General features: G+C 42.9%; 1 protein-coding gene across 4 annotated transcripts in view; it reads left to right on the top strand.

The window, feature by feature from the left end:
• PLCB1 (phospholipase C beta 1) overlaps positions 1 to 25614 on the top strand; it is a 657432-nt gene extending 631818 nt beyond the window's left edge. For 2 of the 4 annotated variants that reach the window (XM_038396759.2, XM_038396758.2), the window contains one exon: positions 24302 to 25614. In XM_038396759.2, the coding sequence (XP_038252687.1) occupies positions 24302 to 24532 (231 nt within the window). In that variant the 3' untranslated portion in view covers positions 24533 to 25614. The remainder of the gene's footprint in view (positions 1 to 24301) is intronic. The other 2 variants (XM_043512118.1, XM_038396761.2) reach the window with 1 other exon arrangement.
• The last annotated feature ends 1023 nt before the right edge of the window (positions 25615 to 26637 follow it).

The following is a 26637-nucleotide window of genomic DNA, read 5'->3' as shown; positions in this document are numbered from 1 at the left end:
TTGGGTGGATGTGGGGGGGAAGCCACTCCCCATTGAGTGTGCCCCCCCCACAGCTGAGAGGCAATGGGGGCAAGAAGCAGGGGAGGATGCTGAGCTTCGTACAGCTAGGGGAGGTTTCTGGGGGTGGGTCTTACACCGCCCCAGCCACTCCTTGCAGGGGAAAAGGAATCACGTCCTCTCCTGCTCCAGCCCAGCCAGGACAGCAGCTGATCCGTCTCAGGTAGAAGCAATGGCTGGGGTGTCACCCAGCCCCACAGTGATTTTCCTCTCCAAAGGCTGCTCCGGGTGCTAAAACATGTATCTGCACTACTAGGAGTGATGTGTGACTGCTCTTGAAGCTTCCCTTTGCTTCCCTGTCAGAAAGTCATTTTTCTGCAGGGAAGCAAAGAAATCTGCACAGGGCATGAATTCTGTGCACACGCAGTGGCACAGAATTCTCCCAGGAGTAATCCATTGCAGTATTTCTAAGTGATGTTTCTCTAACAAATAAGTCCTTGGATTATTTATGAAGCTGGCCTCCCTTTACATGAATAATATGTTCTTTCAGCATTGGACTTTTGGCAGAAGTAGTTATATTGCATAATCTGGAAAGAATACATGGAAAATACAAACTATGTGTTTAAACACTTATAGATAAAGCTTATAGCTGCAGCAATCTGTCTTAGCATGTACAGCAGAAAATGGATAAACGACAAAGAGTCTCTTGTGTATCATTGCTCCCTTAATTTTCTTTGTTATTGAAGGCTGAAGAAACCTTTTCTGTTAGCGAAGATTCTTTGTTGCTTCAGCTTAATTTTCATTGCAGAAAGTTTAAATACAGGTCATGTCTACAGTGCAGCAATTAATGATAGCCTAAAGTCTTATTATTTCAAACTAATTGATGTGTAAGAAATTTTAAATAACATAAGAGTGATAGGAAATTTTAGGAACCATTTATGTAACTGATTCAGAATAATCCTATCGCTGTTGTAAAAGTAGTAAAATAATTTAATTATTCAGTCATACTTATTAGTGCTAATATTGCATGCCTTTTTTCTACATTGTGAAGTCCATGTTCATGGATGGGTCAGCCAAGATGAAGTTTTACAAGTCATAGTTTTAAAAAAGAGGTTTTTCAATTACAACCCCACTCATCTCATAGCTGATACTTCCCTATCTCTACTTGAGCTCTTCCCAAGAAAAGATAACTGTCTGGTATCCTAAATAAAACTATGCAATATGGATGTATTTTAAATAGAAGCCATTAATCAATCAACCAACGTTTATAAAATTCCCAAAATAAACATGATCATGGCAGGTTGTGTTTTTTCTAGTATCCATTCAACTTGTCTCCAGCTAGATTGTGATCAGAATTGCCATCACAGAATACATTCTAAACATGCATGAACTGAAAGAGCTTTTTAATGCACTTGGGAGATGTCAAGTGTGATAACAGTAGCAGGGATCTAACAAAATAAATCTCTCTTCAAACAGACATTCTTGGCATCTGAAAAAAAATGGGGGCACAGAAGCAGGAGAGGGGTTGGTTATAATAAAACTTAAGGAGCTTAAAGTTACAAATAGTCAAGAATAGAAATTAGATTCAGATAGAAAGCAAAGGACATTCCTAGGGACCACATTGTACCCTCCTGTGCTATATCTTGGACAAAGGGGACAGAAGACTTGGAGAAACTCCATAGGGTTCACCTCACATCAGGCCACATACTCAGCTGGAGTAGACCTGGCCTACTTCAATGGGAATATGCCAGATTTACACCAGGGACTGAATCCAAAATCTATTTAAACCATTGGAAAGACTTTCACTGACTTCAATAGGCTTTGTATCAGGTCTCAGCTGAGGATCTGTCTTACAGATTCCGCCTCGTGCCTGGATGGCCATGGAGGAAGCAAGGGTGGTGGCTTCTAAACCTCATGGATCTGTGGGATCTGTACAGAAAGAAAGTCCCAATGACCGGAGGGTTTCCTCTGTACTAATGTCTGGCAGCCATTCTCTCCCCCTTGGCATCCACGTTGCCCTTGGCCAGCCTGCTGTGCCTAAATTCTTCTCCCCTTCCATGGGTGAGTGGACACAGCATGGAACAAAAGGCAATAAAACCACTTGGAACAGCAGTAGCTTCCCCTCTGTATTCTAACAGAAATTCTGCCAGTCAGAGAGGGGAGTACGCCATACAGAGCAGCTGCTCCCCCTCTCTACCCCTTCCCCTGACACACCTTCTCATTCCTCCACCCTCATGAGCTGTGGAGCACTGACCAGATACGGATCTAGCATAGAGGGCCTCCACAGGCCCTAGGGATGGGTGTGGGAGTCATGCCTTACTGCTGTTTCTCCCCTTTCTGCTCCTTTTGGGGCTTTCTACCTCATTTTATGCTTCTTTGCCCATCATCATGCATAATAGCACCGGGGAATTAGCAATCCCTTATATCTATATCTCCAAAATACTGGATGTGTGGGGTGTGATTGTCCTCTCTCCTGGTAGCTCGATCTGAATTTGCCACTTTAATCTCTACTAGAAGCTATACAATCTGCTCGGGGAAAAGCATATTTTTCAGCTTTTGAACTTTCCTCGATAATATGGGCATCAAGCCCTAACAAAAATTTTAAGCAAAATATGCACGGCACTTCAACTCCAGACATACATCTGCTTCAGATAATATCCTGAACGGCTAATATTTAGCCTGTTCCTGTTGCGGTTATCCTGATATATTTACGTCTATCTTGTCTGTTCTAATTTTGGTCTGTTCAGAAAATAAAATACAAGCTGTCACTTGCCCTTAAACAGTTACAATTCAACACCTTCTGCGAGAATAACTTGCAAATGAATGTGAATTATTTAGGGATCTGACTTGCATGCCAAGAGAAAATCTAGATAGACTCCCTCGCCCGTCTGAATCACTGAGCAATTAGCAAGCTGCTGTCAATCAAAGTACAGCTGGGTTAAAGATTCTCCCTTTCCTTTTCTGCACGAGGGGACTCTCTTTGATCCTGTTTATATTCCTCCCTGTCAGTTCTCCCTCCATCATTCCAGCATTCTCTACCTTTAAGCTAGGAATTGTTATTAATGATTAGTATCAAATATGTATTAATTAGTCATTAATAGTTTAGTATGGTAATAGCACCCAATCAGAACAAGACCCCATTATATTGGACACTGTATAAACATAAAGTAAAAGAGTCCTTACGTCAAAGAACTGACAAACAAAGACCAGGCAAAACAGGTGGGTGACATGACATTTGGAAGAGCTGAAAGGAGAGGAAGACAAGGGAACACATTGTGTAAACATGCCATGTGCATAACTTGCATGTTTTCCATGTTATTATATATTCCTGTTGATTTTTAATTCACTCACCATTGTGGCATCACTAAGTTGTGCTAAACTGGTGCTTGCCGGGGCACCTCTTCCTGTAAGTGACTGGTGGGCCCATAGGTGCAGACTCCATCTGTGCACCAGGGCTCAAACATCCACGGGAAAAAAGTAGTGGGTGGTCAGCACCAATCAGCCACAGCTGTTCGATGGTGCCACGAACAGCTGTTTGAAATCAGCTGTTTGGAGGTGTGGCTGATCAGCTGTTTGGCAGCTGAGGGAGGCACTTGAGGGAGGGCGGAGAGCAGCGGGTGGGCAGGAGCTTTGAGGGAGGGGGCGGAGCAGGGTCAGGAAGAGATGGGGTGTGGGTGGGGTCTTGGGGGAAGGGGCGGGGCCTTGGGCCACAGTGGGGGTGGAGCACCCCCAGGGGAAAATAAAAGTCAGAGCCTATGGGTGGGCTGCTACTGCAGAGTGTAGCACCACACAAATACTGGTTCTGCAGCAGCAGTGGCCGCACGGGTGAGTGGATTCAGTCACCTTCAGAGACAGGGGTGCCAAATCCAGATCTAATGTAAGCACTTGGCAACTCACCTCAAGTCCGTGGAATGTCCATGCTTATTGCTGGCTTGATTATTTAATGACTGTTCTGCGGGTTTATGCAAGGGTATGTCTGCACTATGAGCTGAGAGTTTGAGTCCCTGCTACATGCTCATTGAGCTAGCATACAAAAGTAGCAATGTCTCTGGGGTAGCACAGGCGGTGGCGAGCAACAGCATGGGCTAGCCACCCCAATACATACCAAGGGGGTTCGGGCAGATTCTCACTCAGCGTGGCTAACTCGTACCATGGCTTGCTGCTGCCTGTTCTACTGCAGCAACACTGCTATATTTAGCATGCTAGCTTGAGGAGAGCTAGCACAACAACATCTACCTGAGCTGGGAATCACACCTCCAGGTCCAAGTGTAGACATAGCCTAAGTGGTCCAGATTTCAACCTAGTGCAGTCTGGAGGAAGCAGATCCAACTTCAAGGAAGTCTCTGGGCCAAAAGTGCATCATTGCCAGTATTTGAACATTTTTGCCCGGGACCATTTTCCAGAGGAGCAGCCCTTCCCCCTTAGCAGGGATTTGTAAGCAGTATGGTCACATAAATAATACAACTGATAATAATATGTGCTACAATTCATAGGTGATATCCATGTATGGTAAGGTATTCCTCTTCCTTCCGAGGCATTGAGCACACTGTAGTTTAGCTCACTCTTCTTATCTTCCAAATCCATCAGAAGAAGAACTCTCGTGGGATTTGTTTCAAAAAGAATAATTCCCTTTCAAAAGCTAACAACACTGAACCTGAAGAATTTAGGTTAATGTAATGAAATTACCACAGTCCTTTCATGCTAAATAATGCTTTTTATTTTTTTAGTCCCAAATCGGCTTTATGAAATCTTTTAGAAGGAAACGGATTGTCATGCTATTTTTTAAAACCATTTAAAATGCTCGGTATAATTTGTATTTGTTCTTTACATCAGTCTAGAATTGTATAGCTCACCTGACAAAAGCAGAAAGTAGAATGACATTATGCATTATCCCTTTTATCCATGTACTGCACCTAACTAAAATATTCAGAGACTTACATTTTTCCAGAAAGAATGCAAAGTCTAGAGGCCTGATTCTATCTCCTTTATGGTGATGTAAATCAGGAGAGACCCATTCAGCTTGGTACCATGACATCAGTGTAAAGCACATGTACTTGACGTCAGAGCTGGACTCTAAGTAGAGAAGAAAAGTCTTACGGCTCTCAGGCAAGATTTTTTTTTAACATCCATTTTTTACTTGTATGTAGCCCATCACTTGCATAGAATATGCTGTGTAATGTCAACTGTGGATGTATATGATGGAGGGACATAAATATATTAGATCTAGACTAAAATCCTCTCAAAATGGAACTAGGAGTCTGAATGGGAAAACATCATACCAAATACATACTTAAGGTCAATGGCAAGATTTCTATCCACTTCAGTGGGTGCTGGATCAGGCCCCTATGGGATTGCTCATCTGCTCCTCAGCAATACCCAAGTGCAGGTGACTAGATGAGGATAAAATCCCTCTGTACTGCTGACCTTCAGAAGTACCACAGGCAGCTGTGATGGCTGTTCCTGGTTCGAAGTAGGGGAATTTCCCATCTGCAGAATGCTTGATGGGTTATTCCAGATCTTCCTTTTCCCCACGGCCATGGTCTGTCTGCCCAACCAGACTGCGTAATTAGGAATGACACTGAATAGTTTAAAGGGACTGTGGTGCCCAAGTGATGTCCCCAGCTCGAGATTTAAAAAAAAAATCAGTAAAGAAGGAAGAAAACAAATACACACAATGAGGGGACAGCATTCCTGCAGTGCTCTAACAGCCGTGGAAGTAATAGGGGCACAACCACTGTGACTGGGATGGGAGCATTCTCCATCCACTGTGGGAAGGCCTCTTTCGCCATAGGACTTGGTTTGTAAACAGACCTGCCTGAGGGAGGACAGGCTTGTATTTTAAACACCCAGCTGATACTGTACCTCAGCCTCTAGCTATACTAACTTCTGCTTGGTTTCACGCCTCTCTCGGATGTAGAGATGGGAGGATGGGAGCATTGAAGGTTCCAAGAACCTGAATGGTGCAGTAGGGGGAAGGGAGGTTCCATTACATGAGGTTGTGAATGGAGTCTGAGCCTTAGGGCTTGGCTACACTTGTGAGGTATAACGCAATAAAGGAGCCCCGGGGACACTAGCTCACTACCCGTCCACACTGGCAAGGCACGTAGAGCACTCTGACTCCATGGCTACAGCGCTGCTGGTACTCCACCTCGGCAAGTGGAATAACATCAGCTGTGCCCTCGCTGGAGCCCCGCAGCATGAGGTGTTGCTTTACTGCACTCTGATCAGCCTCCGGAAACATCCCATAATCCCCTTAAGTCAAGAGAAAAGGAGTATTTGTGGCACCTTAGAGACTAACAAATTTATTAGAGCATAAGCTTTCGTGAGCTACAGCTCACTTCATCGGATGCATTTGGTGGAAAAAGCAGAGGAGAGATTTATATACACACACAAGAGAACATGAAACAATGGGTTTATCATACACACTGTAAGGAGAGTGATCACTTAAGATAAGCCATCACTAGCAGGAGGGGGGGGAAAGGAGGAAAACCTTTCATGGTGACAAGCAAGGTAGGCTAATTCCAGCAGTTAACAAGAATATCAGAGGAACAGTGGAGGGTGGGGTGGGGGGGGAGAAATACCATGGGGAAATAGTTTTACTTTGTGTAATGACTCATCCATTCCCAGTCTCTATTCAAGCCTAAGTTAATTGTATCCAGTTTGCAAATTAATTCCAATTCAGCAGTCTCTCGTTGGAGTCTGTTTTTGAAGCTTTTTTGTTGAAGGATAGCCACTCTTAGGTCTGTGATCAAGTGACCAGAGAGATTGAAGTGTTCTCCAACTGGTTTTTGAATGTTATAATTCTTGACGTCTGATTTGTGTCCATTCATTCTTTTACGTAGAGACTGTCCAGTTTGGCCAATGTACATGGCAGAGGGGCATTGCTGGCACATGATGGCATATATCACATTGGTAGATGCGCAGGTGAACGAGCCTCTGATAGTGTGGCTGATGTGATTAGGCCCTATGATGGTATCCCCTGAATAGATATGTGGACAGAGTTGGCAACGGGCTTTGTTGCAAGGATAGGTTCCTGGGTTAGTGGTTCTGTTGTGTGGTGTGTGGTTGCTGGTGAGTATTTGCTTCAGATTGGGGGGCTGTCTGTAAGCAAGGACTGGCCTGTCTCCCAAGATCTGTGAGAGTGATGGGTCATCCTTCAGGATAGGTTGTAGATCCTTGATGATGCGTTGGAGAGGTTTTAGTTGGGGGCTGAAGGTGATGGCTAGTGGCGTTCTGTTATTTTCTTTGTTGGGCCTGTCCTGTAGTAGGTGACTTCTGGGTACTCTTCTGGCTCTGTCAATCTGTTTCTTGACTTCAGCAGGTGGGTATTGTAGTTGTAGGAATGCATGATAGAGATCTTGTAGGTGTTTGTCTCTGTCTGAGGGGTTGGAGCAAATGCGGTTATATCGTAGCGCTTGGCTGTAGACAATGGATCGAGTGGTATGATCTGGATGAAAGCTAGAGGCATGTAGGTAGGAATAGCGGTCAGTAGGTTTCCGATCTAGGGTGGTGTTTATGTGACTATCGCTTATTAGCACCGTAGTGTCCAGGAAGTGGACCTCTTGTGTGGACTGGTCCAGGCTGAGGTTGATGGTGGGATGGAAATTGTTGAAATCATGGTGGAATTCCTCAAGAGCTTCTTTTCCATGGGTCCAGATGATGAAGATGTCATTAATGTAGCGCAAGTAGAGTAGGGGCATTAGGGGACGACAGCTGAGGAAGCGTTGTTCTAAGTCAGCCATAAAAATGTTGGCATACTGTGGGGCCATGCGGGTACCCATCGCAGTGCCGCTGATTTGAAGGTATACAGTGTCACCAAATGTGAAATAGTTATGGGTGAGGACAAAGTCACAAAGTTCTGCCACCAGATTAGCCGTGACAGTATCAGGGATACTGTTCCTGACGGCTTGTAGTCCATCTTTGTGTGGAATGTTGGTGTAGAGGGCTTCTATATCCATAGTGGCTAGGATGGTGTTTTTAGGAAGATCACCAATGGACTGTAGTTTCCCCAGGAAGTCAGTGGTGTCTCGAAGATAGCTGGGAGTGCTGGTAACGAAGGGTCTGAGGAGGGAGTCTACATAGCCAGACAATCCTGCTGTCAGGGTGCCAATGCCTGAGATGATGAGACCTAAGAGTGGCTATCCTTCAACAAAAAAGCTTCAAAAACAGACTCCAACGAGAGACTGCTGAATTGGAATTAATTTGCAAACTGGATACAATTAACTTAGGCTTGAATAGAGACTGGGAATGGATGAGTCATTACACAAAGTAAAACTATTTCCCCATGGTATTTCTCCCGCCCGCCCCGCCCCCCACTGTTCCTCTGATATTCTTGTTAACTGCTGGAATTAGCCTACCTTGCTTGTCACCATGAAAGGTTTTCCTCCTTCCCCCCCCCCCGCTGCTGGTGATGGCTTATCTTAAGTGATCACTCTCCTTACAGTGTGTATGATAAACCCATTGTTTCATGTTCTCTGTGTGTGTGTGTATATAAATCTCTCCTCTGTTTTTTCCACCAAATGCATCCGATGAAGTGAGCTGTAGCTCACGAAAGCTTATGCTCTAATACATTTGTTAGTCTCTAAGGTGCCACAAGTACTCCTTTTCTTTTTGCGAATACAGACTAACACGGCTGCTACTCTGAAATTAAGTCAAGAGGCCACTCTTGTCAGTGTTTGGAATCGGCTGTAGGATTGTGGAAATGCCCTTTGAAAGCTCCGTTTCTGACAGCCGGCTGCTTATCTGCTCCGAGACAAAGCAACCATTAGTGCGGAATGCTGTGCGTGAGAGAGAGGGGCGGGGGAACGAGGGGGGTCTGCTGCTCTCTGAACTCACAAGACAGCATGCTGACATGCTCTCAGCCCCCCCAAAAAACCCACACTCTCTCCCCCCACATACACACAACACACTCCCTGTCACACTCCACCCCACCCGCCCCCCATTTGAAAAGCACGTTGCAGCCACTTGCATGCTGGGATAGCTGCCCATAATGCACAGCTCCCAATGCCACTGCAAGTGCCGCAAATGTGGCCATGCCAGTGCGCTTGAAACAGTCAGTGTGGACAGACTGCAGTGCTTTCCCTACTGCGCTCTCCGATGGCTGGTTTAACTCAAAGCGCTCTACATCTGCAAGTGTAGCCAGGCCCTTATCTGTTTGCTAAACTCAAACTCAGAGCATCACAAACGCTGCATCACTGAGAGGTGCTGTGGATCTGTGTGGCTCAGGGCCCAGATTTTTAAAGCGATATAGACGTTGCTGCTTTCAGTGTTGCAATGTCTAACTGATTTAAGGGCTTATATCTCATTTTCAAAAATGATTGAGACACTTAGGAGCCAAATTCTTATTGACAGTCAATGGGAATTAGGTACTGAAGTTCTTAAATCACTTTGAAAATGAGATTGACGCACCTAAATCAATTCATTGTTGCAATGCTAAGCACAGCAATGCCTAAATACCTTTAAAAATCTCGGCTTCTGAGCCTAATTCTCATTGAAAGTCAATGGGACGTAGGTTCCTAGGTGCCTACATCTCTTTTGAAAAATGGAGTTTAGGCTCCTAAATCGCTTAGGCACACTTTAAAATTTTACCCAACAATCTATAATGTTCCTGCTCATATTTTTTGTGTAGTGTTGCCAGGCACTGCTGAACAGTTGTCGAGTCTTGTCCCAGAGGTCGTTTTGTTTTCATAGTGGGCAAAATTATTCTTTTTATGCCATTTGATAGAGAAAAGTTAATAAAAAGCTTATTTGAAAAAAAATCAAAGTATTCCAGACTTGTGGAAACCTTCCTGGAGAGAGCTGGTCTGACATTTAATTATATCTCCAATTAACATATGCACCAGTTCAGTACAAATTAATATTTACTTTAAGAGAAACCTTCATTAGTAAACAGCTATGTGACAAAGAATCTTTTTAAACAAAGCACCCCAAGCTCCTGTGTGGACTTGTCTGCTAAGTGCAATGCTCATAGATAGGTGGTGAGGTGGGGAAAAGGAAGGTTACTTTATCAAAAAGTTTCCCTCGTTTATACCGTTTAAAATAATCTTTTGACTCTACAGAATTTATGAGAGATGATAACACTGAGAGGCAGAAGAGAGCAGTGGTTCGAAAGGACTCAAGGAGTTGTTAATCAATGTAGCAATTCTACCGTGTGCCATTAAGCTGAGAGATAAATCAAGGAGCACTGCTAGAAAACACAGCACTGAGTAATAAGCAACAAGGAGTCCTTGTGGCACCTTAGAGACTAACAAATTTATGCCACAAGTACTCCTCGTTCTTTTTGCTGATACAGACTAACACGGCTACCACTCTGAGCACTGAGTAATGCTCTGTAGCCATTTCATCTGTAAACATGATTGGTATTGCCACATAAAAGAAGTGCATTATCCTGTTCTTTCTAGCTGATTTGAGCATTTGGCTATACCTGTAATCCTCACATGCACATTTGGATGGTTAATATCGGGGTCTCAGAGGCTACGCTGATCAGTACAAGGTCAGACTCTGCTGTGCAAGAAAACTGTGGATTGCCCATTAAAGTGCCACAGATAAATGGAAACCTCCAGTGAGATTCAGTATAGAATTTCTGGTTACGTGGAGTGCAAATCCAGGCTAGCGTTGTTAGTGAGCTAGTTAAGAAACCTTTCAGAACACCCTCCTTCATTGCAAAGAATTACAGAACTGTAACTACTTGAAAGGGGTTTCAATGACACTTCCATGGCTTTGATCTTTAATCATAGAGAGGCTGGTTTCTAGTCTAAAAACACTCATTTTTAACAAGATATTAACAGAACGTCTGCTCGATAATTTGCAGAACAGACTTTTCAAACAAACTCTGTGCTGCAGAGTCCCCTTCGTGATGCGTATAAGTGTAGTGACATATCAGGGCTCATCTTGTCACTAAGCAGGGAAAATGTCAAAGAGCGGTATAGGGTTTTATCAGTGTGATTACCATTAAAGTCAACTAAAATCCCATGCAATTCTCCAACAATAATAGGTATAAAAATTATACTAAACATGTACTGTGATTGGTGTGTCCCCCCAGCCAATGGGACAGTACTCTCAGGTGCAAAATCTTCAGCTAAGTCTGTACTGCAAAAACAAACAACCTGTGGCAGTCTCAGAGCCCAGGTCTACAGACTTGTGCTACGCTGCTAAAAATAGCAGTGTAGACGTTCCCGCTTGGGCTGGAATTCGGGCTCTGAAACCTGGTGAGGGGGTTGGATCTCAGAGCCCAGGCTCCAGTCTGAACAGAACATTTACACTGCTATTTTTAGCACCATTATGAGCCCAAGTCTCTAGACCCGGCTCTGAAGCTTACTGCTGCGGTTTGGGGTTTATTATGCAGTGAGAGCTCTTGTGGCTGTAGAGAGTGCCTGAGGGTTTTGGTTGCTGGGGAGAGTAAAGTGTAGATCAAAATGACACAGCGGATGGAAGTAGCCAGACACTACCAGAAGTCAGCCATGCTAAAATGATGCATTATGATGCCACACTGCGTTTCGGACAGGCCATGCTAGAATGATGCATTATGAAGTTAAAGTTCAAAAACTGAAAAACACTGTATAATTGTGTTCAGATACCTGTTTAGAATTGCAAGGGATCCACAAGAGGGGCCAGTTGCCATCAGAGCATTTTATAGTGTCATAGGATAATGACACTGATTCCTTTGTAAAGTGCTTTGAGATTTAAAGTTGAAAAGGTGTTATATAAGAGCAAGGTATTATTATTACTACTGCTGCTTTATATCGCCTATTACGTTTTGTCATTTCTGGCCTCCAGAGAAAAGTATTCCAAGCTTTACTGTCTTCCTACATCTCTTCTCCTCCAAAAAGAATCCAACCTCTCCCCCTGCAGGACAGCAGTGCTTTTAGGCAACAGAGACTGTATAAATGACCCTGTAGATCCCACTGCACTCAAGAGACATTCACCTTAGCTGCAAGTAAGGCTGTTCAGATTGCAGAGAACTGTAGCAGGCAAGGGACTTGAAACATTTCTGGAATACATCGGCTTTGTCATAATCTCAAGATTTAATTGGGAGAAAGGGTTTCCAAGGGACTGTTAAGCACTTTTGAGCAGATAGTTAAAATAATGATACCCTTTAGAAGGGTTCTGCTGTCTGATAGTCAACTGTCTATTCGGAGGGTATACTGGAAGCTCCATGGAAGGGAATAAATAGCCATCATTAGAAGGCAATTGAGAAATCACTGTGTTATTCTTTAATGCAGTGCCATAAAGTGCATAACACTTTATGAAAGAACTAAATCAGAGCTTATATTGCAGCTTCTGTTGAGCGATGTCAGATCCTACTTACCCAGGATCCTCACTGGGGAAACAGAGTGCAGAATGTGGCAATAGAGAGGCAGATGTCAATGGAGTTTCTCTGGATTTCTTCCAGTGAAATAGAGAAGACTCCGGCCATAAGTAGCTTGCAGTGAACTTACTTCAGTTTCATGATGGTGTAAAAAGCAAAATCTGGCCCAACGTCATCGTGCATAGTCAGGGAAGAGGGATTTTTTTTCCCTTTCATTCCAGTTCAAATTCTCTCCATTTATTTGTATCATGAGATGCATATGTCACATATTTATAGTCATAAAAAAAATCACCGACAGCTTAAGAAAGCCTTCTAGCTACAAAAGCAAACAGTTAAACTGCAAGTAGACAAAATATTAATCAGAAACAAGAGTAGTTCCAGATATACAGCTTAAAAGGCCCAGAGCAGGATTTTGCATGAGAATTATTACTGAGGAAATGTTAGAGAAGTAGAAAACAAAAGGACCAGGAAAAATCCCCAGACATTTCAAAGTAATCCATCCATTTGAAGGAAATACAAGAGATTTGAAATGTGCAAATACAGCCAGTAGTGAGCTGAGGTTCCTGAATCTCCATACAATACCCAGGCTGCTATAATAACATGATTTTACTATGGATCCCATAAAGAGATATGTATTGCTAATGTATCTATCCTCTTGGATCTAGGTGTCTATTTTTTTGGTTTTTGGGTTTTTTTTAGTTGGTAACAATTTTATTTGACAAAGGCTTGCTCATGCATTTCACCAGTCACACTTATTTATTAATTAGCCTTTGAAGTAGGTGGCAGTTCGCTGAACAAACAACAGGTAAAGTCCCTTCACCAAAGAACTGCCATCTAAGAGCCTTATTTAAGGGCCCGATTAACTTCACAAATCCATTAAGTTAATTGGGGTTACAATCGCATGAAGCAATCTGGTCAGGGAAGAAGCAGCGTGCATTGGTCTGTTAGTAACCTGGATAAAACTAAATCTCTGGCCATTTCCATCAAGCCGTCTCCAGCTTCAGATTACAAGGAGTTCAGTGTTAATCTGTCTGGATGGGAGATTGAGCAGGTGGCAACTAGCATATACTTGAGAGGCGGATAGACCGTGCTGGAGGATGCTCCAAAGATGTGGATACTCATACAGCAGCCCCTGCTGCCATGTTTTGGCCCCATCAGGGTATGTGTACACAGCAGCTGGGAGCACGTCTCCATCCCAGTTTATAGTCATAGCATTTAAGGCCAGAAGGAACTGCTAGATTATATATAGTTTGATCTCCTGTATAACATAGGCTACGAAAACTACCTAAAAGGAAGAGAGACTTGTGCTAGCTTGGCTCGAGCTAGCGTGCTAAAAATAGCAGAGTAGAGGTTGTGGCTTAGGGGGCAGCCTCTTCTCTCAAGCCCACCCAACACCCTGCATCTGAGATTGGATGGCTAACCCGAGTATCCACCGGAGCTGCAATGTCCACACTGCTATTTTTAGCACGCTAGCTCAAGTGGAACTAGCCTGAGTCGGTCCACCCCGCTTGCTCCCAGCTCCAATGCAATCGTACCCTCAGTGACCTCTCTGGGACCTGTCCTGACATCAAGCTTGCTCCGAAGCGGTGGAGCTATAGAACCTCATACCAATTCTGTTGTACGGCAGTGAAAGATGGGCACCGAGGAAGGTTGAAGAGCGGTGGCTTGAGATTTTTATTCTGGTCGCCTTCATCAACAGCTCCATATTAAATGGCAGGACAAGATCAGAAATGAGAATATTCAAAGCTGAACCCACAACCACCTCCATCAGCACTGGTTTGTTTTTGGCATCTTTCTTGGTACAGGCAGGTTGGAAGACCAACGAATTACAAAGCATGTTGAATAAGGAATGCAGCCACACCGCCAGCAATCTGGTGCTCATCAAAACCTTCCATGGCATGAACACATTAATTACCTGACTAGAGATTAATCCATGTGGCACTAAATCTGCAAGCAGGGTATATCCTTTCGGGATTTGCCATGATGAAGACACTAGCACAACACTTGGGGTTACTGTATCTCCACACAATACCTATAGTGCCATAATACACATGCTTTCACCAAGGATCCCATTAAATACATATATTCAATGTATCTATCGCCTTGGGTCTAGGTACCTATTGACAGGCTAATTCATTTCACCAGTCACACAATCTAAATCCTTGATCCTGCAAACAGTTATGCACATGCTTGACTTTATTCACATGAGCAGAACCATTCAAGTCATCAGGATAACTTGTGCTTAACTTGAAGCAAGCGTGTAAATGTTTACAGGATCAGAATTTAAGGGCATAATCCTGCATCCACTGAAGTCACTGGCAAAAACTTTTGGCTTTAACAGGAACAGGGATTAAGTTAAGACAACATGAGTGAGAAACATGAGAAGACAAAAGAAGGGCATAAGAGGACTTAAAAGAAAGGTCAGATGGGGGAACAGAAGGTTTTGGGGCTGCCTAGGTTTGTAAAGGGCACTGGGTGCTTTATTGTGGATTGTGTAACTCTATAGGTTTGCAGTTTATAAACAAAAGTTCTTAGAGATCTTTCAAAGGCAGAGAGAGTGGCTGAGGAATGACTGAAAGTGTTGTCAAGGCGCTGGAGGCTGTGACGGTGGGACCCCGTTGCTGCTGAGTGATATTCCTCTGGGGGGAGTGCCTTTATGGGCTGGACCTGCTGCTACTCTCATCCCCCATGGGGCAAACTGGGATCTTAAGTCCCAGAAGGCTGGTCTGGTGGTTTAGCAGGCCCTGCTCTCTTGGCTCTGCTCTCTTCCTTGCTGCAGCTGAGTGAACCTCTTCCCCAGACGTTGGCACCTATAAAGTGTTGCCCCTGGAAGAGCCCTGAAGCCGATGCTCTCAGTGGTGGGACAGGCATGCTACCCCCCTTCCAAATCACAGTCAATGTCCTGGGAAATGAACAATTTCCTAGGACATTGAGTGTGATTTGGAAGGGCAGCAGTGGGCATCTGCTGAGCTTTGGATATTCTTGTCAGATGGCAGCAGTCATCAGTGGGAGAATTGTGCTGTTTCCTAGTCAGTTAAAAGAAGTGCCTGCACCATCAGTCACTTACATAGTCTAATGCATAGCCAAGTTGTCTCTGTACCGTCATTGTTAGAACCTTTACATCTTCCCTAATTACTCCACATACCAGGTTCTTTGGAGAACCTCTCTAGTGGCCTGAATGGTTTCTTTTCATCCTTATCTACATTGACCGTGTGTAGTTTGTGAAGTCCAGATGTTAACACATGGGCCCCATTTGCTCTTGTGCTAGTTTGCACTTACTAAAAAAAGATACTCTTTATTTCACCAAGTCAGGTGAGCTCCACAGGTGGTTCTCAGCAGGGTCAAGAAGGAGACCAGAGAGGAGAACAATGCCGTGGAGATGACACTTCCATGCCATGCCAATAGGGTTCTGCTTGGTGGTTAGGAATAGCAGAACCATCAAACAACAAATACGCACTATGTCCACAACCTCAATTTAGCTCCCAAAACAGTGCATGCAGGACTCCCAGATTAAGGGGACAGGGAGCAAACGTGCTGCTACTTTTCATTTTAGGAGCTTACTTAATTAGAGAGCTGTTTGAGAAGGATATGGCATGGCATGGAAGTGTCATCTCCATGGCATTGTTCTCCTCTCTGGTCTCCTTCTTGACCCTGCTGAGAACCACCTGTGGAGCTCACCTGACTTGGTGAAATAAAGAGTATCTTTTTTTAGTAAGTGCAAACTAGCACAAGAGCAAATGGGGCCCATGTGTTAACATCTGGACTTCACAAACTACACACGGTCAATATAGATAAGGATAAAAAGAAACCATTCAGGCCACTAGAGAGGTTCTCCAAAGAACCTGGTATGTGGAGTAATTAGGGAAGATGTAAAGGTTCTAACAATGACGGTACAGAGACAACTTGGCTATGCATTAGACTATGTAAGTGACTGATGGTGCAGGCACTTCTTTTAACTGACTAGGAAACAGCACAATTCTCCCACTGATGACTGCTGCCATCTGACAAGAATATCCAAAGCTCAGCAGATGCCCACGGTCAATATAGATAAGGATGAAAAGAAACCATTCAGGCCACTAGAGAGGTTCTCCAAAGAACCTGGTATGTGGAGTAATTAGGGAAGACGTAAAGGTTCTAACAATGACGGTACAGAGACAACTTGGCTATGCATTAGCTCCCAAAACAGTGCATGCAGGACTCCCAGATTAAGGGGACAGAGAGCAAACGTGCTGCTACTTTTCATTTTAGGAGCTTACTTAATTAGTTTATTAATAAAAGTGGGATTGCACCAGCAGTTCGGTATAATAAACAAGTGTTTTAAATTCATGTTTCCATTTTCACAAGCCAATAGGAATGACTGTTTGTTTCCCCAACACCAGGGAGCTGTTAAAGCTGTGGATCAGGAAAAGCATATGTCTGTAACAGAACTATTGTGCATGGCATGGGGGCAAATAAAAAGTGGTTTCAGGCACAATAGTTCTGTTACAGACATATGCTTTTCCTGATCCACAGCTTTAACAGCTCCCTGGTGTTGGGGAAACAAACAGTCGTTCCTAGTGGCTTGTGAAAATGGAAACATGAATTTAAAACACTTGTTTATTATACCGAACTGCTGGTGCAATCCCACTTTTATTAATAATCAGTATAGTCACTGTTATATCACCTGCATTCAAAATGAATGCAGTTTATCCCACACAATGCATGGAAGAAATTAATTTAATTGCTTCATTCATCAGTCGTCCAAAAGGCAGATGGGAACATTCAGATAGACTTAAATATTATGCGGGATGCTTGCTAGAGCCTACAATTGTTATGGATACAAAACAGTTTTAGACACAAGTCTTCAAAACATTTGCCTTTAAGGCTTGCATTCTCCATGCTTGGCTTCTGCCAGGAAGGGAATTTTTTTCTATGCTCTTTAAACAACACCCTGTGAGGGGGTCAAGACTCCCGCTACTTGTTCTGGGAATTAGCTCTGTCCGCTGCGTGGCATCTTCAGCGTGTGCTGTCTTGCCCATTGTCTGTTCTGCTGCCCTGGGACCCGTGTTGCTCCCCACTCGGTGGCATCTGTTTCAGGACACTGCCTTCTGGCAGTGTCCACTACTCCAGACTCACCCCCTTCTGGGGGGGAAGGGGCGGGGGAGATGATTAACAGCAGTCTTTGGGACTCGCACCTGCCTCAGTGGCCAACCACAACCCAAAGTCTAGCCCCTTAGCTTGGGGCAAGTTGCAGTCTGTACTGGTCCCCGTCTTCCATGGCCAGGTGCAGTATAAGGGGGAGGACCCAGGCTCTCCTGCTACTCTGGGTCCCAACCCAGGGACCCTCTAGCGGCAGCCTCTTTCTGCCCTCCTTTGTTCCCCTCTTGTCCGCCTAGTCTTCCCTGGGCCACTTCCCCTTTGCCCTGTGCACCTTCTAGGCCCTTTATAGCAGGGTCTGTAGCCTGGCAGGTAAGGGGGCTGGAGCTCTCTCCTGCTCCCCTGAGCCTGCCAAGCACTGCTCTATCCAAGGTACTGGCTCCCTAGCTCAGGAGCCTGTCCCCCTCCCTTGCTAGTCAGGGAGAGACCGCCTTCTTCTCTGCTAGGCGGCCTTTATATAGGGCCTCGCCCGGCCCTGATTGGCTGCCTTTTCCTTCCCCTAATTTGCCCTCCACAGGCCTTTATTGATTGGCTGCCGATCTGTGCAGCCTCAAAAGGCCTGTTCCAGCCCTTTTCTCAGGGGGTGGGGTGACCACCACACACCCCTTCAGTTATTTTGAGTTCAAAGAAGCTGGGGGGGGGGGAAATCCCATTAAAAAATATAAGTACGGTTGGCATGATATGGTATTGCCACCCTTACGTCTGTGCTGCTGCTGTCAGGCAGCCCCCCAGCTCTGAAGGCAGTGCCAAAGTAAGGGTGGCAATACCATGACCCCCTAAAATAACTTTGTGACACCCTCCACCCCCGCAACTCCCTTTTCTATCAGGTCAACCAATTTGAGAAACCCTGGTCACCCCCGTGAAATCTGTATTCACTGTATAGTATACGGTAAAAGCACACAAAAGAGCAGATTTCACGGTCTGTGACAGTGTTTTTCATGGCCATGAATTTGGTAGGGACCTAACAATGACCATATGTGTCTATGTATGCAGCTGCCGATTTGTTACCATGTGCTTAGACTAAGGCTGAGATTTTCTTAACTATGTTGTGCTTCTGAGAACTAAAGTATTTTATTATGTGATGATCTGGTTCCTATAACAAATTCCCCCAGCCATTTCTTTCATGCTACCTGAAATGAAAAACAGTTTCACCAGCAAGAGCATGAGGATAAATTGGATTTCAAGGACTGAGAACTGACAGGAAATCAGTATTCTACTCTTAAACTCACTAACAAGATAATTCTGAGCGCTATGAATCTGGACTTATTCAGCATTGTGGGGATTCATCTTTTTTTTTAACCAATACACTTCATGTGAACTACAATCCTCCTGGTAACTTGTGCTGGGATTTTTCATGTGATCATGTTATTTTTGTTCTTGATGGAAGCAGAAGTTCATTAGATCATGCTGGAAGTATGCAGAGGTCTAGAGAGGTTGGTCAGAATAAGTTTGAAACCACAGTTTCTGCTTCTATGCTTGGTAATTCTGTCTGACCCGAGTTGGTTTTTTTTAGTATTGACCTCTTAGCATGTGCTACAATTTAGTAAGTTTAAAATTAATTTGGGGCATATGTAACATAAAAATTATAAACTGTATAAATCACAGCATTTATTTTCTTTCCTTAATGCTTTTTCCTTACTTTAAGCTGAACGACTCACGTTAGCTTTCACTCCCGTGTTCCCAGGTAGTACTGCTCAGACCTCTCCCTGCTCCATGACCCTTTTCAAACAGTGGTTTTAACCAAGAACCCTGAAGACTTTTATTTTCCAGCTGAGAGGCAGTTGGGTCCAAGGGATTGAGCTCTAGGCTAGAAATCATGTGCTCACAATTCCTGTGCTGGCTCGAACTTGGTGTGTGGGCGTGGGAGATCAACGCTGCTGCAATCGATGCAGCAGGTGTTGATTTAGCGAGTCTAGTGAAGACCCACTAAATCGACAGCAAAGCACTCTCCGGTTGACTCCGGTACTCCAGCTCCCCAGAAGAGTAAGGGAGGTCGACCGGAGAGTGTCTCCCGTCAATGCAGCACAGGGAAGACACTAGGGTAAGTCGACCTAAGCTACGTCGACTCCAGCTACATTATTCACATAGCACAAGAATAAACAGCTGAAGAAGAGTCAGCTGAAGAATCTGAGTTGCGTTACTGAAGGGCTATGTATGCTAAGTGTTGCAAGAAATCTCACAACAGAATCCAGATCACCGCATGTCCTGTGTCATGTAGTTAGTTTGGGATCCCTCCATGGCTTGAGAGCAGATGAAGCTGTGGATCTAGACAAGCAAATGAAGTTTTCTGGGCCAATCCCAATGAAGTTTAGAAATTCTTGATAAATAAAAGCCATTAATAAGCAACCTTTTATTACCAAAAATGAATAAAGTACAGGTGAATCTATTTTATTCACACATATTAGATACTAGATCTCCTAGAGGAAGGATGAATTAACAAAAGTCTTTTTTTAAAGGCTCATGAAGCCAGAACCCAGGGAGCAGATCTGAGAATACTATTGATAATCCATGTTACACCTTGAATCATACAGAGATGTATGTCAACATGAGAATTCAGGATCTCCATAATTGACCTAGATGGATAAAAGTCATAGAAACCACACACAGAAACTATAAACCTGTCCTGCAAAAATTATAGTTTGTATGATTTTTCAGATACCTGGCTCTGTGAGCAAAATATATTAAAGAGACAGTTTCAAGGAGATCAAGTAATTATGCTAGGTGTCCTTTTGATTTATATCTGCAAGAGCAAGACTTCCACAAATATCATAAAATATGATTAGAGATGGGTCAAAATTGGAAACCTTTCCTACACTCCTTTGTATTTCACAGGAGTGTAGATGCAAATTCCTCAAATCCAACTCTGCCTCCATTCCAGATCAGATTCTAAATTGAAAAAGGCCTATTTCCCAGGTTGGTTATAGCCAAAATCCTACAAGTCAATTTCACCATGTTTTGAGCTAAAATCACAGAAATCTCACAAGATTTTAGTACCCTTAAGTCCAAAACTCAACCTTAGTCTTAATTTGGGTTTGAACCTAGACCAAATGTAATGGAGATCTGAACACCATTGCCTCACTCATAAGTCAAATTGATGCTGTTTAGTTCTAGGAATTATTTTGGTGAAATTCTATGGCCTGTGTAAGATAAGAGGTCAGACTAGATGATCACATTGGACCCTTCTGGCCTTGAAATCTGGAAATCTAGGAGCAATACAAATAGCGGCTCAGAATGATAAACCTCTCAGGGATGTACAATGATTTCTATTTCATATGTCATTCTTGGGTGTCTCCCCAATACACTCATTCCATTATCCGCAGTAAGGTGTATCACTGTAGATATTGATGTGGTCCTACAACATGAAATATTTTATTATTTGTGGCCAGATTATGTTGAAAACCTTGCATTCTGTACATCGCTTTGCTGTTTATAGAAATGTGTTGATTCCTGTTTCTTAATTAAGGTTACTAATATTGTGATGTGTCCCAGTTCAATGAGCATTGCGTTAGGAAAGGATTTTCATGCATGCTAAAAATCTCCATATGTGGAGTCCATCACTAAGAGTTAAGCGTAACTGTAACAAATATTAACACCTACACCTCTGAAGATTCCTATAAAATAAGGATCTTAAGAAATGACTGCTTGATACAGCTTGACACTGACAGTCTTGCCAGCTATTGACTTAATTCTGGGGAGTCTCTACTTGTTATTGGAAAAATCCTTGAGAAGTTTGTGGCAGGAAAACTCCGTTGGTTTCTGAATTGCCTTGACACCAATCAGTCAGATTTTAGACTTAGAGATGGACCAGGCACTTGTTGCATTAGTCAGTGATCTCTTCCTCATGATCATAGAATAGTAGGACTGGAAGAAATCTCGGGAGCTTATCTAGTCCAGTCCCTTGTGTTCATGGCAGGACTGAATATTATCAAGTAGTATCTATGATGGAGGGATAAAGTGTCCGTGCTGCTGCTTTTGTATCTGCTGGGTTGCCTTTCATAGTACTGACCACATGGTTTAGTTGACATACTTGAGACCCTTCCTAGAAGGACTGGATGGAGGGTTTTTTTGAGCGTGAGAGAGCCCAATGGGTAGCGTTGGCCAGCTGCTCTTCTGCTGTAGGGCTCCCTTATGCGGGTTACCACCGGGGTTTATTTCATCATATCCACTGTGTAGAAGTATGAGGCTTAATGAGGAGATGTGGACTGTGATAACACACCCATGTCTACAGCTTTGTTGCTTTGATCTTGGTAGGTAGAATTGAACAAATGGTCCAGAGGTTGTCTGAGACTGTGAACTGAATGAGGGCTAGATATAGAGAAGATAAAGGGAATGTTGATAGGCTGGAGGAAGCAACCAATAAATTGATAAACCAGGTAGAGTGAGAGAATCTGCCACATGCGGCACAGATTTTGTAATTTAGCAGTTTCATGCAATGTTGGTCTGCTCCTGGATAACTAGCTGTGGCTAAGAGCACTTTTGACACATGGCAAAACATGACTGTCCTTTTTCTCTAGGATGTGGTCCTTGATGCAAATATCCCAGCCTTTGGTCTCCTCCAGAGTAGAATATTGTAATGCACTCTGCACCATGCTGCGCATTGAGACCATTCTGAAATGAAAACTAGCGCAGAATGCAGCATCTCAGTTGTTCAGTAGTGTATCAGGCAGAGAGCATACCATAATAGTGCTCTGTAATCTTCACTGGCTGTCAGTAAATTTCCAGGGGGGTTTCAATGTGTTAGTTTGTAACTTACTGCTATTATATTTTTTATTAATTTATCTCAGGTATTGCCCACACTCTTCTAAGTGATCTCAGAGGAAAGTCTCTTAAAGACAGAGAGAGGGTAGGGAGAAGGGGAACAAGAAAAAGAAGAGGAGGCATTGCATAAGAGAAGAGTGATCAAAGTGGTAACTGGCCATGTCATGGCAAAATAAGACTGATGCAAATACATATTTGAAATCTGGGATACATAATTTACTCCTCAGACTTGTCAGCAGCAGTTAGGGTGACCAGCTGTCCTTATTTTATTGGGACTGTCCCGATATTAGGGGCTTTGTGTTCTATAGGACCTTATTACCTCCACCTCCATCCCGATTTTTCACACTTGCTGTCTGGTCACCCTAGTAGCCATCAGTAATATGGATTGGGGGTGGGCAAGATGGCTGTCGTGAGGCCAGAGCAGATGGTTACCATAATCAAAATGGGAGATGAGGGCCAGAGCAAGCGTTCGAGCAGCAGAGATAGAAAGAAGAGGACTGATCTTAGATACTAAGGAGGAAGAAGCTACAAGATTTGGACACTGCTTATATGTAGGGAGAGAAAGGAGTTAGAGATGGATTCAAGCTGGGAAGTGGCAGATTTGAGTAACAGGGAGGATGATGGTGTTGTCAATAGCAAAGAAGAAGTGGGGAAGTGGCCGGGGTGTAGGAGTGAAATAAGGAGGTCAGTCTGGGTCATGGGAAGCTTACGTTGATGGCGAGACATCCAAGAGGAAGAGTCAGAGAGACAGACCGAGACGTGGGATATGATGGAGGTCAGAGAGGTAGATTTGTGAGAGGTTGCCATAGCGCTGGTAACTGCAGCCAAGTAAGCAGATGAGGTCACCCGAAGAAGAGGTGAACTAGTGGACAGAGCATTGTGCTGGGGCTCAGGCTTCTATTGCCGCCTCTACTGCTGGTGACCTTGAGCATGCCACTTAGGCACCTAAAGACCAGTCTAAAGAGACTTAGGCACTTAAAGACCAGTTTTCAGCCTACCTTTAGCCTAGTGGTTAGCTTACTCACCTACGATGTGGAAGACCCTGGTTCACTTCCCCCTCTGCCTGATGAGAGGAAGGGATTTGAATAGGGAATGGCTGAACCACTGCACAGTGGGACATTCTGGTGTGGCTGTTAAAGTCGTTCCATTTTGGATAAATAAGGAAATATGCACTGACCCCGAGAGAGATTGAGAATGCCTCTGTAGTTCGTTAGTTGGGGCATTTCTTGTTCATCTCCCTTCTCCTCATCAAACAGAAGGAGCAGAGGAACAGGGGTCTCCCATACCCCAGGTGAGTGCCTTAACCACTGGGCTAAAGGTTATAAGGGAGGCCTTCTCCTCCCCTCAGCTGTATTCTTGCAAGAAATGGCTGAGGCTCCTGATTCCAGAAAAGGTTTCCCAGCCATGGGTCACAAAGGGAGCTAGGCACTGACCTGTCTGAGAGGGGCAGGGTTAAGGATACACCCTTCTCACCAGCATCTCACAATTGGTTAGTTTAGGCAGCTCCTTACCTACTATGCTAGCATTTGTGGATTCCATTTTCCGGCACCTGTCTCTCTCCCCAGGCATTGTATATGGAGCCCAGGCACCTAAACCAGGGTTTGTGGATTCCGGTGATTTTCCAAGGTGCCTTTTCTGGATCTGAGCTTTAATTTCTTTGTGCTTCAGTTTCCCCATCTGTAAAATGGGGTAATGATACTGACCTCCTGCGTAAAGCGCTTTGAGATCTGTTGATGAACAGTGCTATATAAGAGCTAGGTATTATTATTATTAATTACTAACAGAAGTAAAATTAAGCACATGCATGTTTGCAGGATTTTGGTGCCTATGAGTGTCATAACAAAACAAAATGTAAAAATGGTTGTATTTGCCTTCAGCTTTGCAATGGATGCATGATAATTAATAGGTGTATGATAATTATTAGGTGTATCCCTAGGTATAGCCCTAAAGCTACAAACTGAAAATAAGCCCCAAATCATGTAAAAATAACAAATGGAGGTGAGTTTGTAAGTTTTTCCCCTCCTGTTTTAGTGTCTCCATACTGTAGGTTATTGTTCCCATCAGAAATGATTTAAGACCGTTTTTGTTTTGTTTTTGTTCCAGTTACAAGGTGAACTTGATCAGGAATATCAAGACAAATTCAAAAGGCTCCCTCTGGAAATTCTGGAGTTTGTACAGGATGCCATGAAAGGGAAAATCAGTGAAGATGGAGACCACAGTTCTGCCACTTCATCCCTGACATCTGACAGTGGAAAACTGAACCATAACCCTCTGCAAAATGAAGAGGAAACGGAAGAAAATAATCCAGATAAAGTGTTCGATACCCCTTTTTAACTATCCAAGGCAGCCCACAAGCAACAGTTATTGTGCCAGGGCGTGCCTCACCCATGCTGCCCATTCTCTGGTTTCCTGTTATGAGCTGCCATTGAAAAGCTTCTGAATGCAGAAGGCATCTGTATTGAAGTTCACATTTTAAAAAGAAACATTTTATAAAGAGATTGTGCAAAGGTCTTCACTCTCATGCTTCATTTTTTTTTAGTGCAGTGAGCGTAGGGAATGAATGTGTTAATACTCCCCGCTCCCCCAATTTACAATGGGTAATTTTCAGGCCTTATGCACTTTTAAGATAGTTTAATGAAGACCAGAGTATTGTACACAGACAAATGTGCACAGATTTCCTTTTAAAGTGCCAGTGCAAAGCATCCCAAACTAATACTGATCTTACAGAATTGTATGACAATATTTAATCATTTTTGTTTCCTACTTTCTAACTGCACCTTGACAGGTGTGTCATTATGTTCCATTTGCACTGAAACATTTGATCCTTTTTAGCTTTGCAAGCACTGGTGGCTTGCTGTCTTGATATTATGTTTATCATGTGGAGAGAAATATATTTGCTGCTGAAAAAAATCCTTTGTTGGAACTGTGGTGATTAGAGTAAGTTTAAAACCAAGAGTTGGACTTAGTCTGCATAGAGAAAGAGTGTGTGTGTATGTTGTACACTTGTGTGAGTGCATATATGTTTGAGCATATACATACACACACACACACACATACATATACACACACAGCATGTATGTATTTGCAGTCAGTCTGCTCTCATGACAAAATGAAAAGTTTCAGGGATACATGAATAGAAAACCTTTATAGATTGTAACCTCTGGGTTACAGTGATATTAAACAAACGTTAAATCATAAGATTCTTTTCGTGTTGTTGGTGTTGTAAATTGAAGTACATTTAGCAAATAAATTTGATACATATTTTGCAGACTTGAAAGTATTGATTTTAAGTATCATATTTCAAGCTTACTGAATTTGATAGGGTTATAAAAATGTTTAAAACTACAGATTTGAACATTTAGGAACATTTTCCATCATTTTTAATTCTGCAGTTCAGTTTTACTAACGTCTGCAGTGTAAAAGCAAATTTAAAAACCCCACTCCAGTTATTTCAAATATCTGTTAATCCATATATCCATACTTTAACATAAGAAAAATCCAAGTTTATGTACAGTATGATATGCATGAGAGAAATAAACTGCATATTTTCAGAAATCTATATAAAATAATTAGTAAGACTTTCTGAAAATCAGGATATTTGAGAAGGGAAAGAAAAATATTATTCTCTGGCATCCCCTGTTAAAGAGGATATAGGTTATGATAATATATATGGCCTGATTCTCATTTACACTAAGGCCACTTTATACTGCTCTCGTCATGTAAAGGAGTTTTAAAGTGAGCATAAATATAATTTATTTGTACTTTAAGGCCCCTTTATAGTACCAGAGCAGCGGGGCCCTTAGTGTAAATGAGAAACAAGCTCAGAATGTGTAGATTTTCATATTTAGGCCGACGTCCTGCAAGCACTCACATGAGTAACTTTATACACATGAATAATCCTATTGGATTCAGTGAAACTACTCTGTGGATAATAATGCTCGCATACATGTTTGCAGGATTTGGGCCTTAATTTGTATTTTAAAATAAATAAATTTAAATGGTCTAATAGTAGCATAGCAAAGCATTTTAATAAATAATAGCAATTAAGTTACTTTACTTGCTTTCCCTCAGGATTTTAATATTTTAAGTAACTTATTTTATTTAAATTTAAGCAATAAATACCGATCAAGCTTAAGTTTTGAGTTAAATCCTGTATGTGTATATATATTATAAGTTCAAATCTTAGAAAACAAACAGTATTTTGATGTTTTTTTAAACTTAGGGCAGGCAAAAAGAAAAATTGCACATTCTTTGGAGATCATATTTTGGATTAAACTATTCTGGTTGATGATGATTACATTAACTGAGTGACCATAAAACTCAAAAGTTTGACTTTCGGCCTGATTTTAGAAAAATCAGTCTACTTTTGCACTTTGAAGATTGGCATTAATCATTCGATAAAAACCTAGAATGGTAAATTTAATGCTGCATTTTATAAA

Source organism: Dermochelys coriacea, chromosome 3 (assembly GCF_009764565.3).
Source record: "Dermochelys coriacea isolate rDerCor1 chromosome 3, rDerCor1.pri.v4, whole genome shotgun sequence".
Taxonomy (NCBI): Eukaryota; Metazoa; Chordata; order Testudines; family Dermochelyidae; genus Dermochelys; species Dermochelys coriacea.
This window is presented reverse-complemented; position numbering and strand designations above follow the sequence as displayed.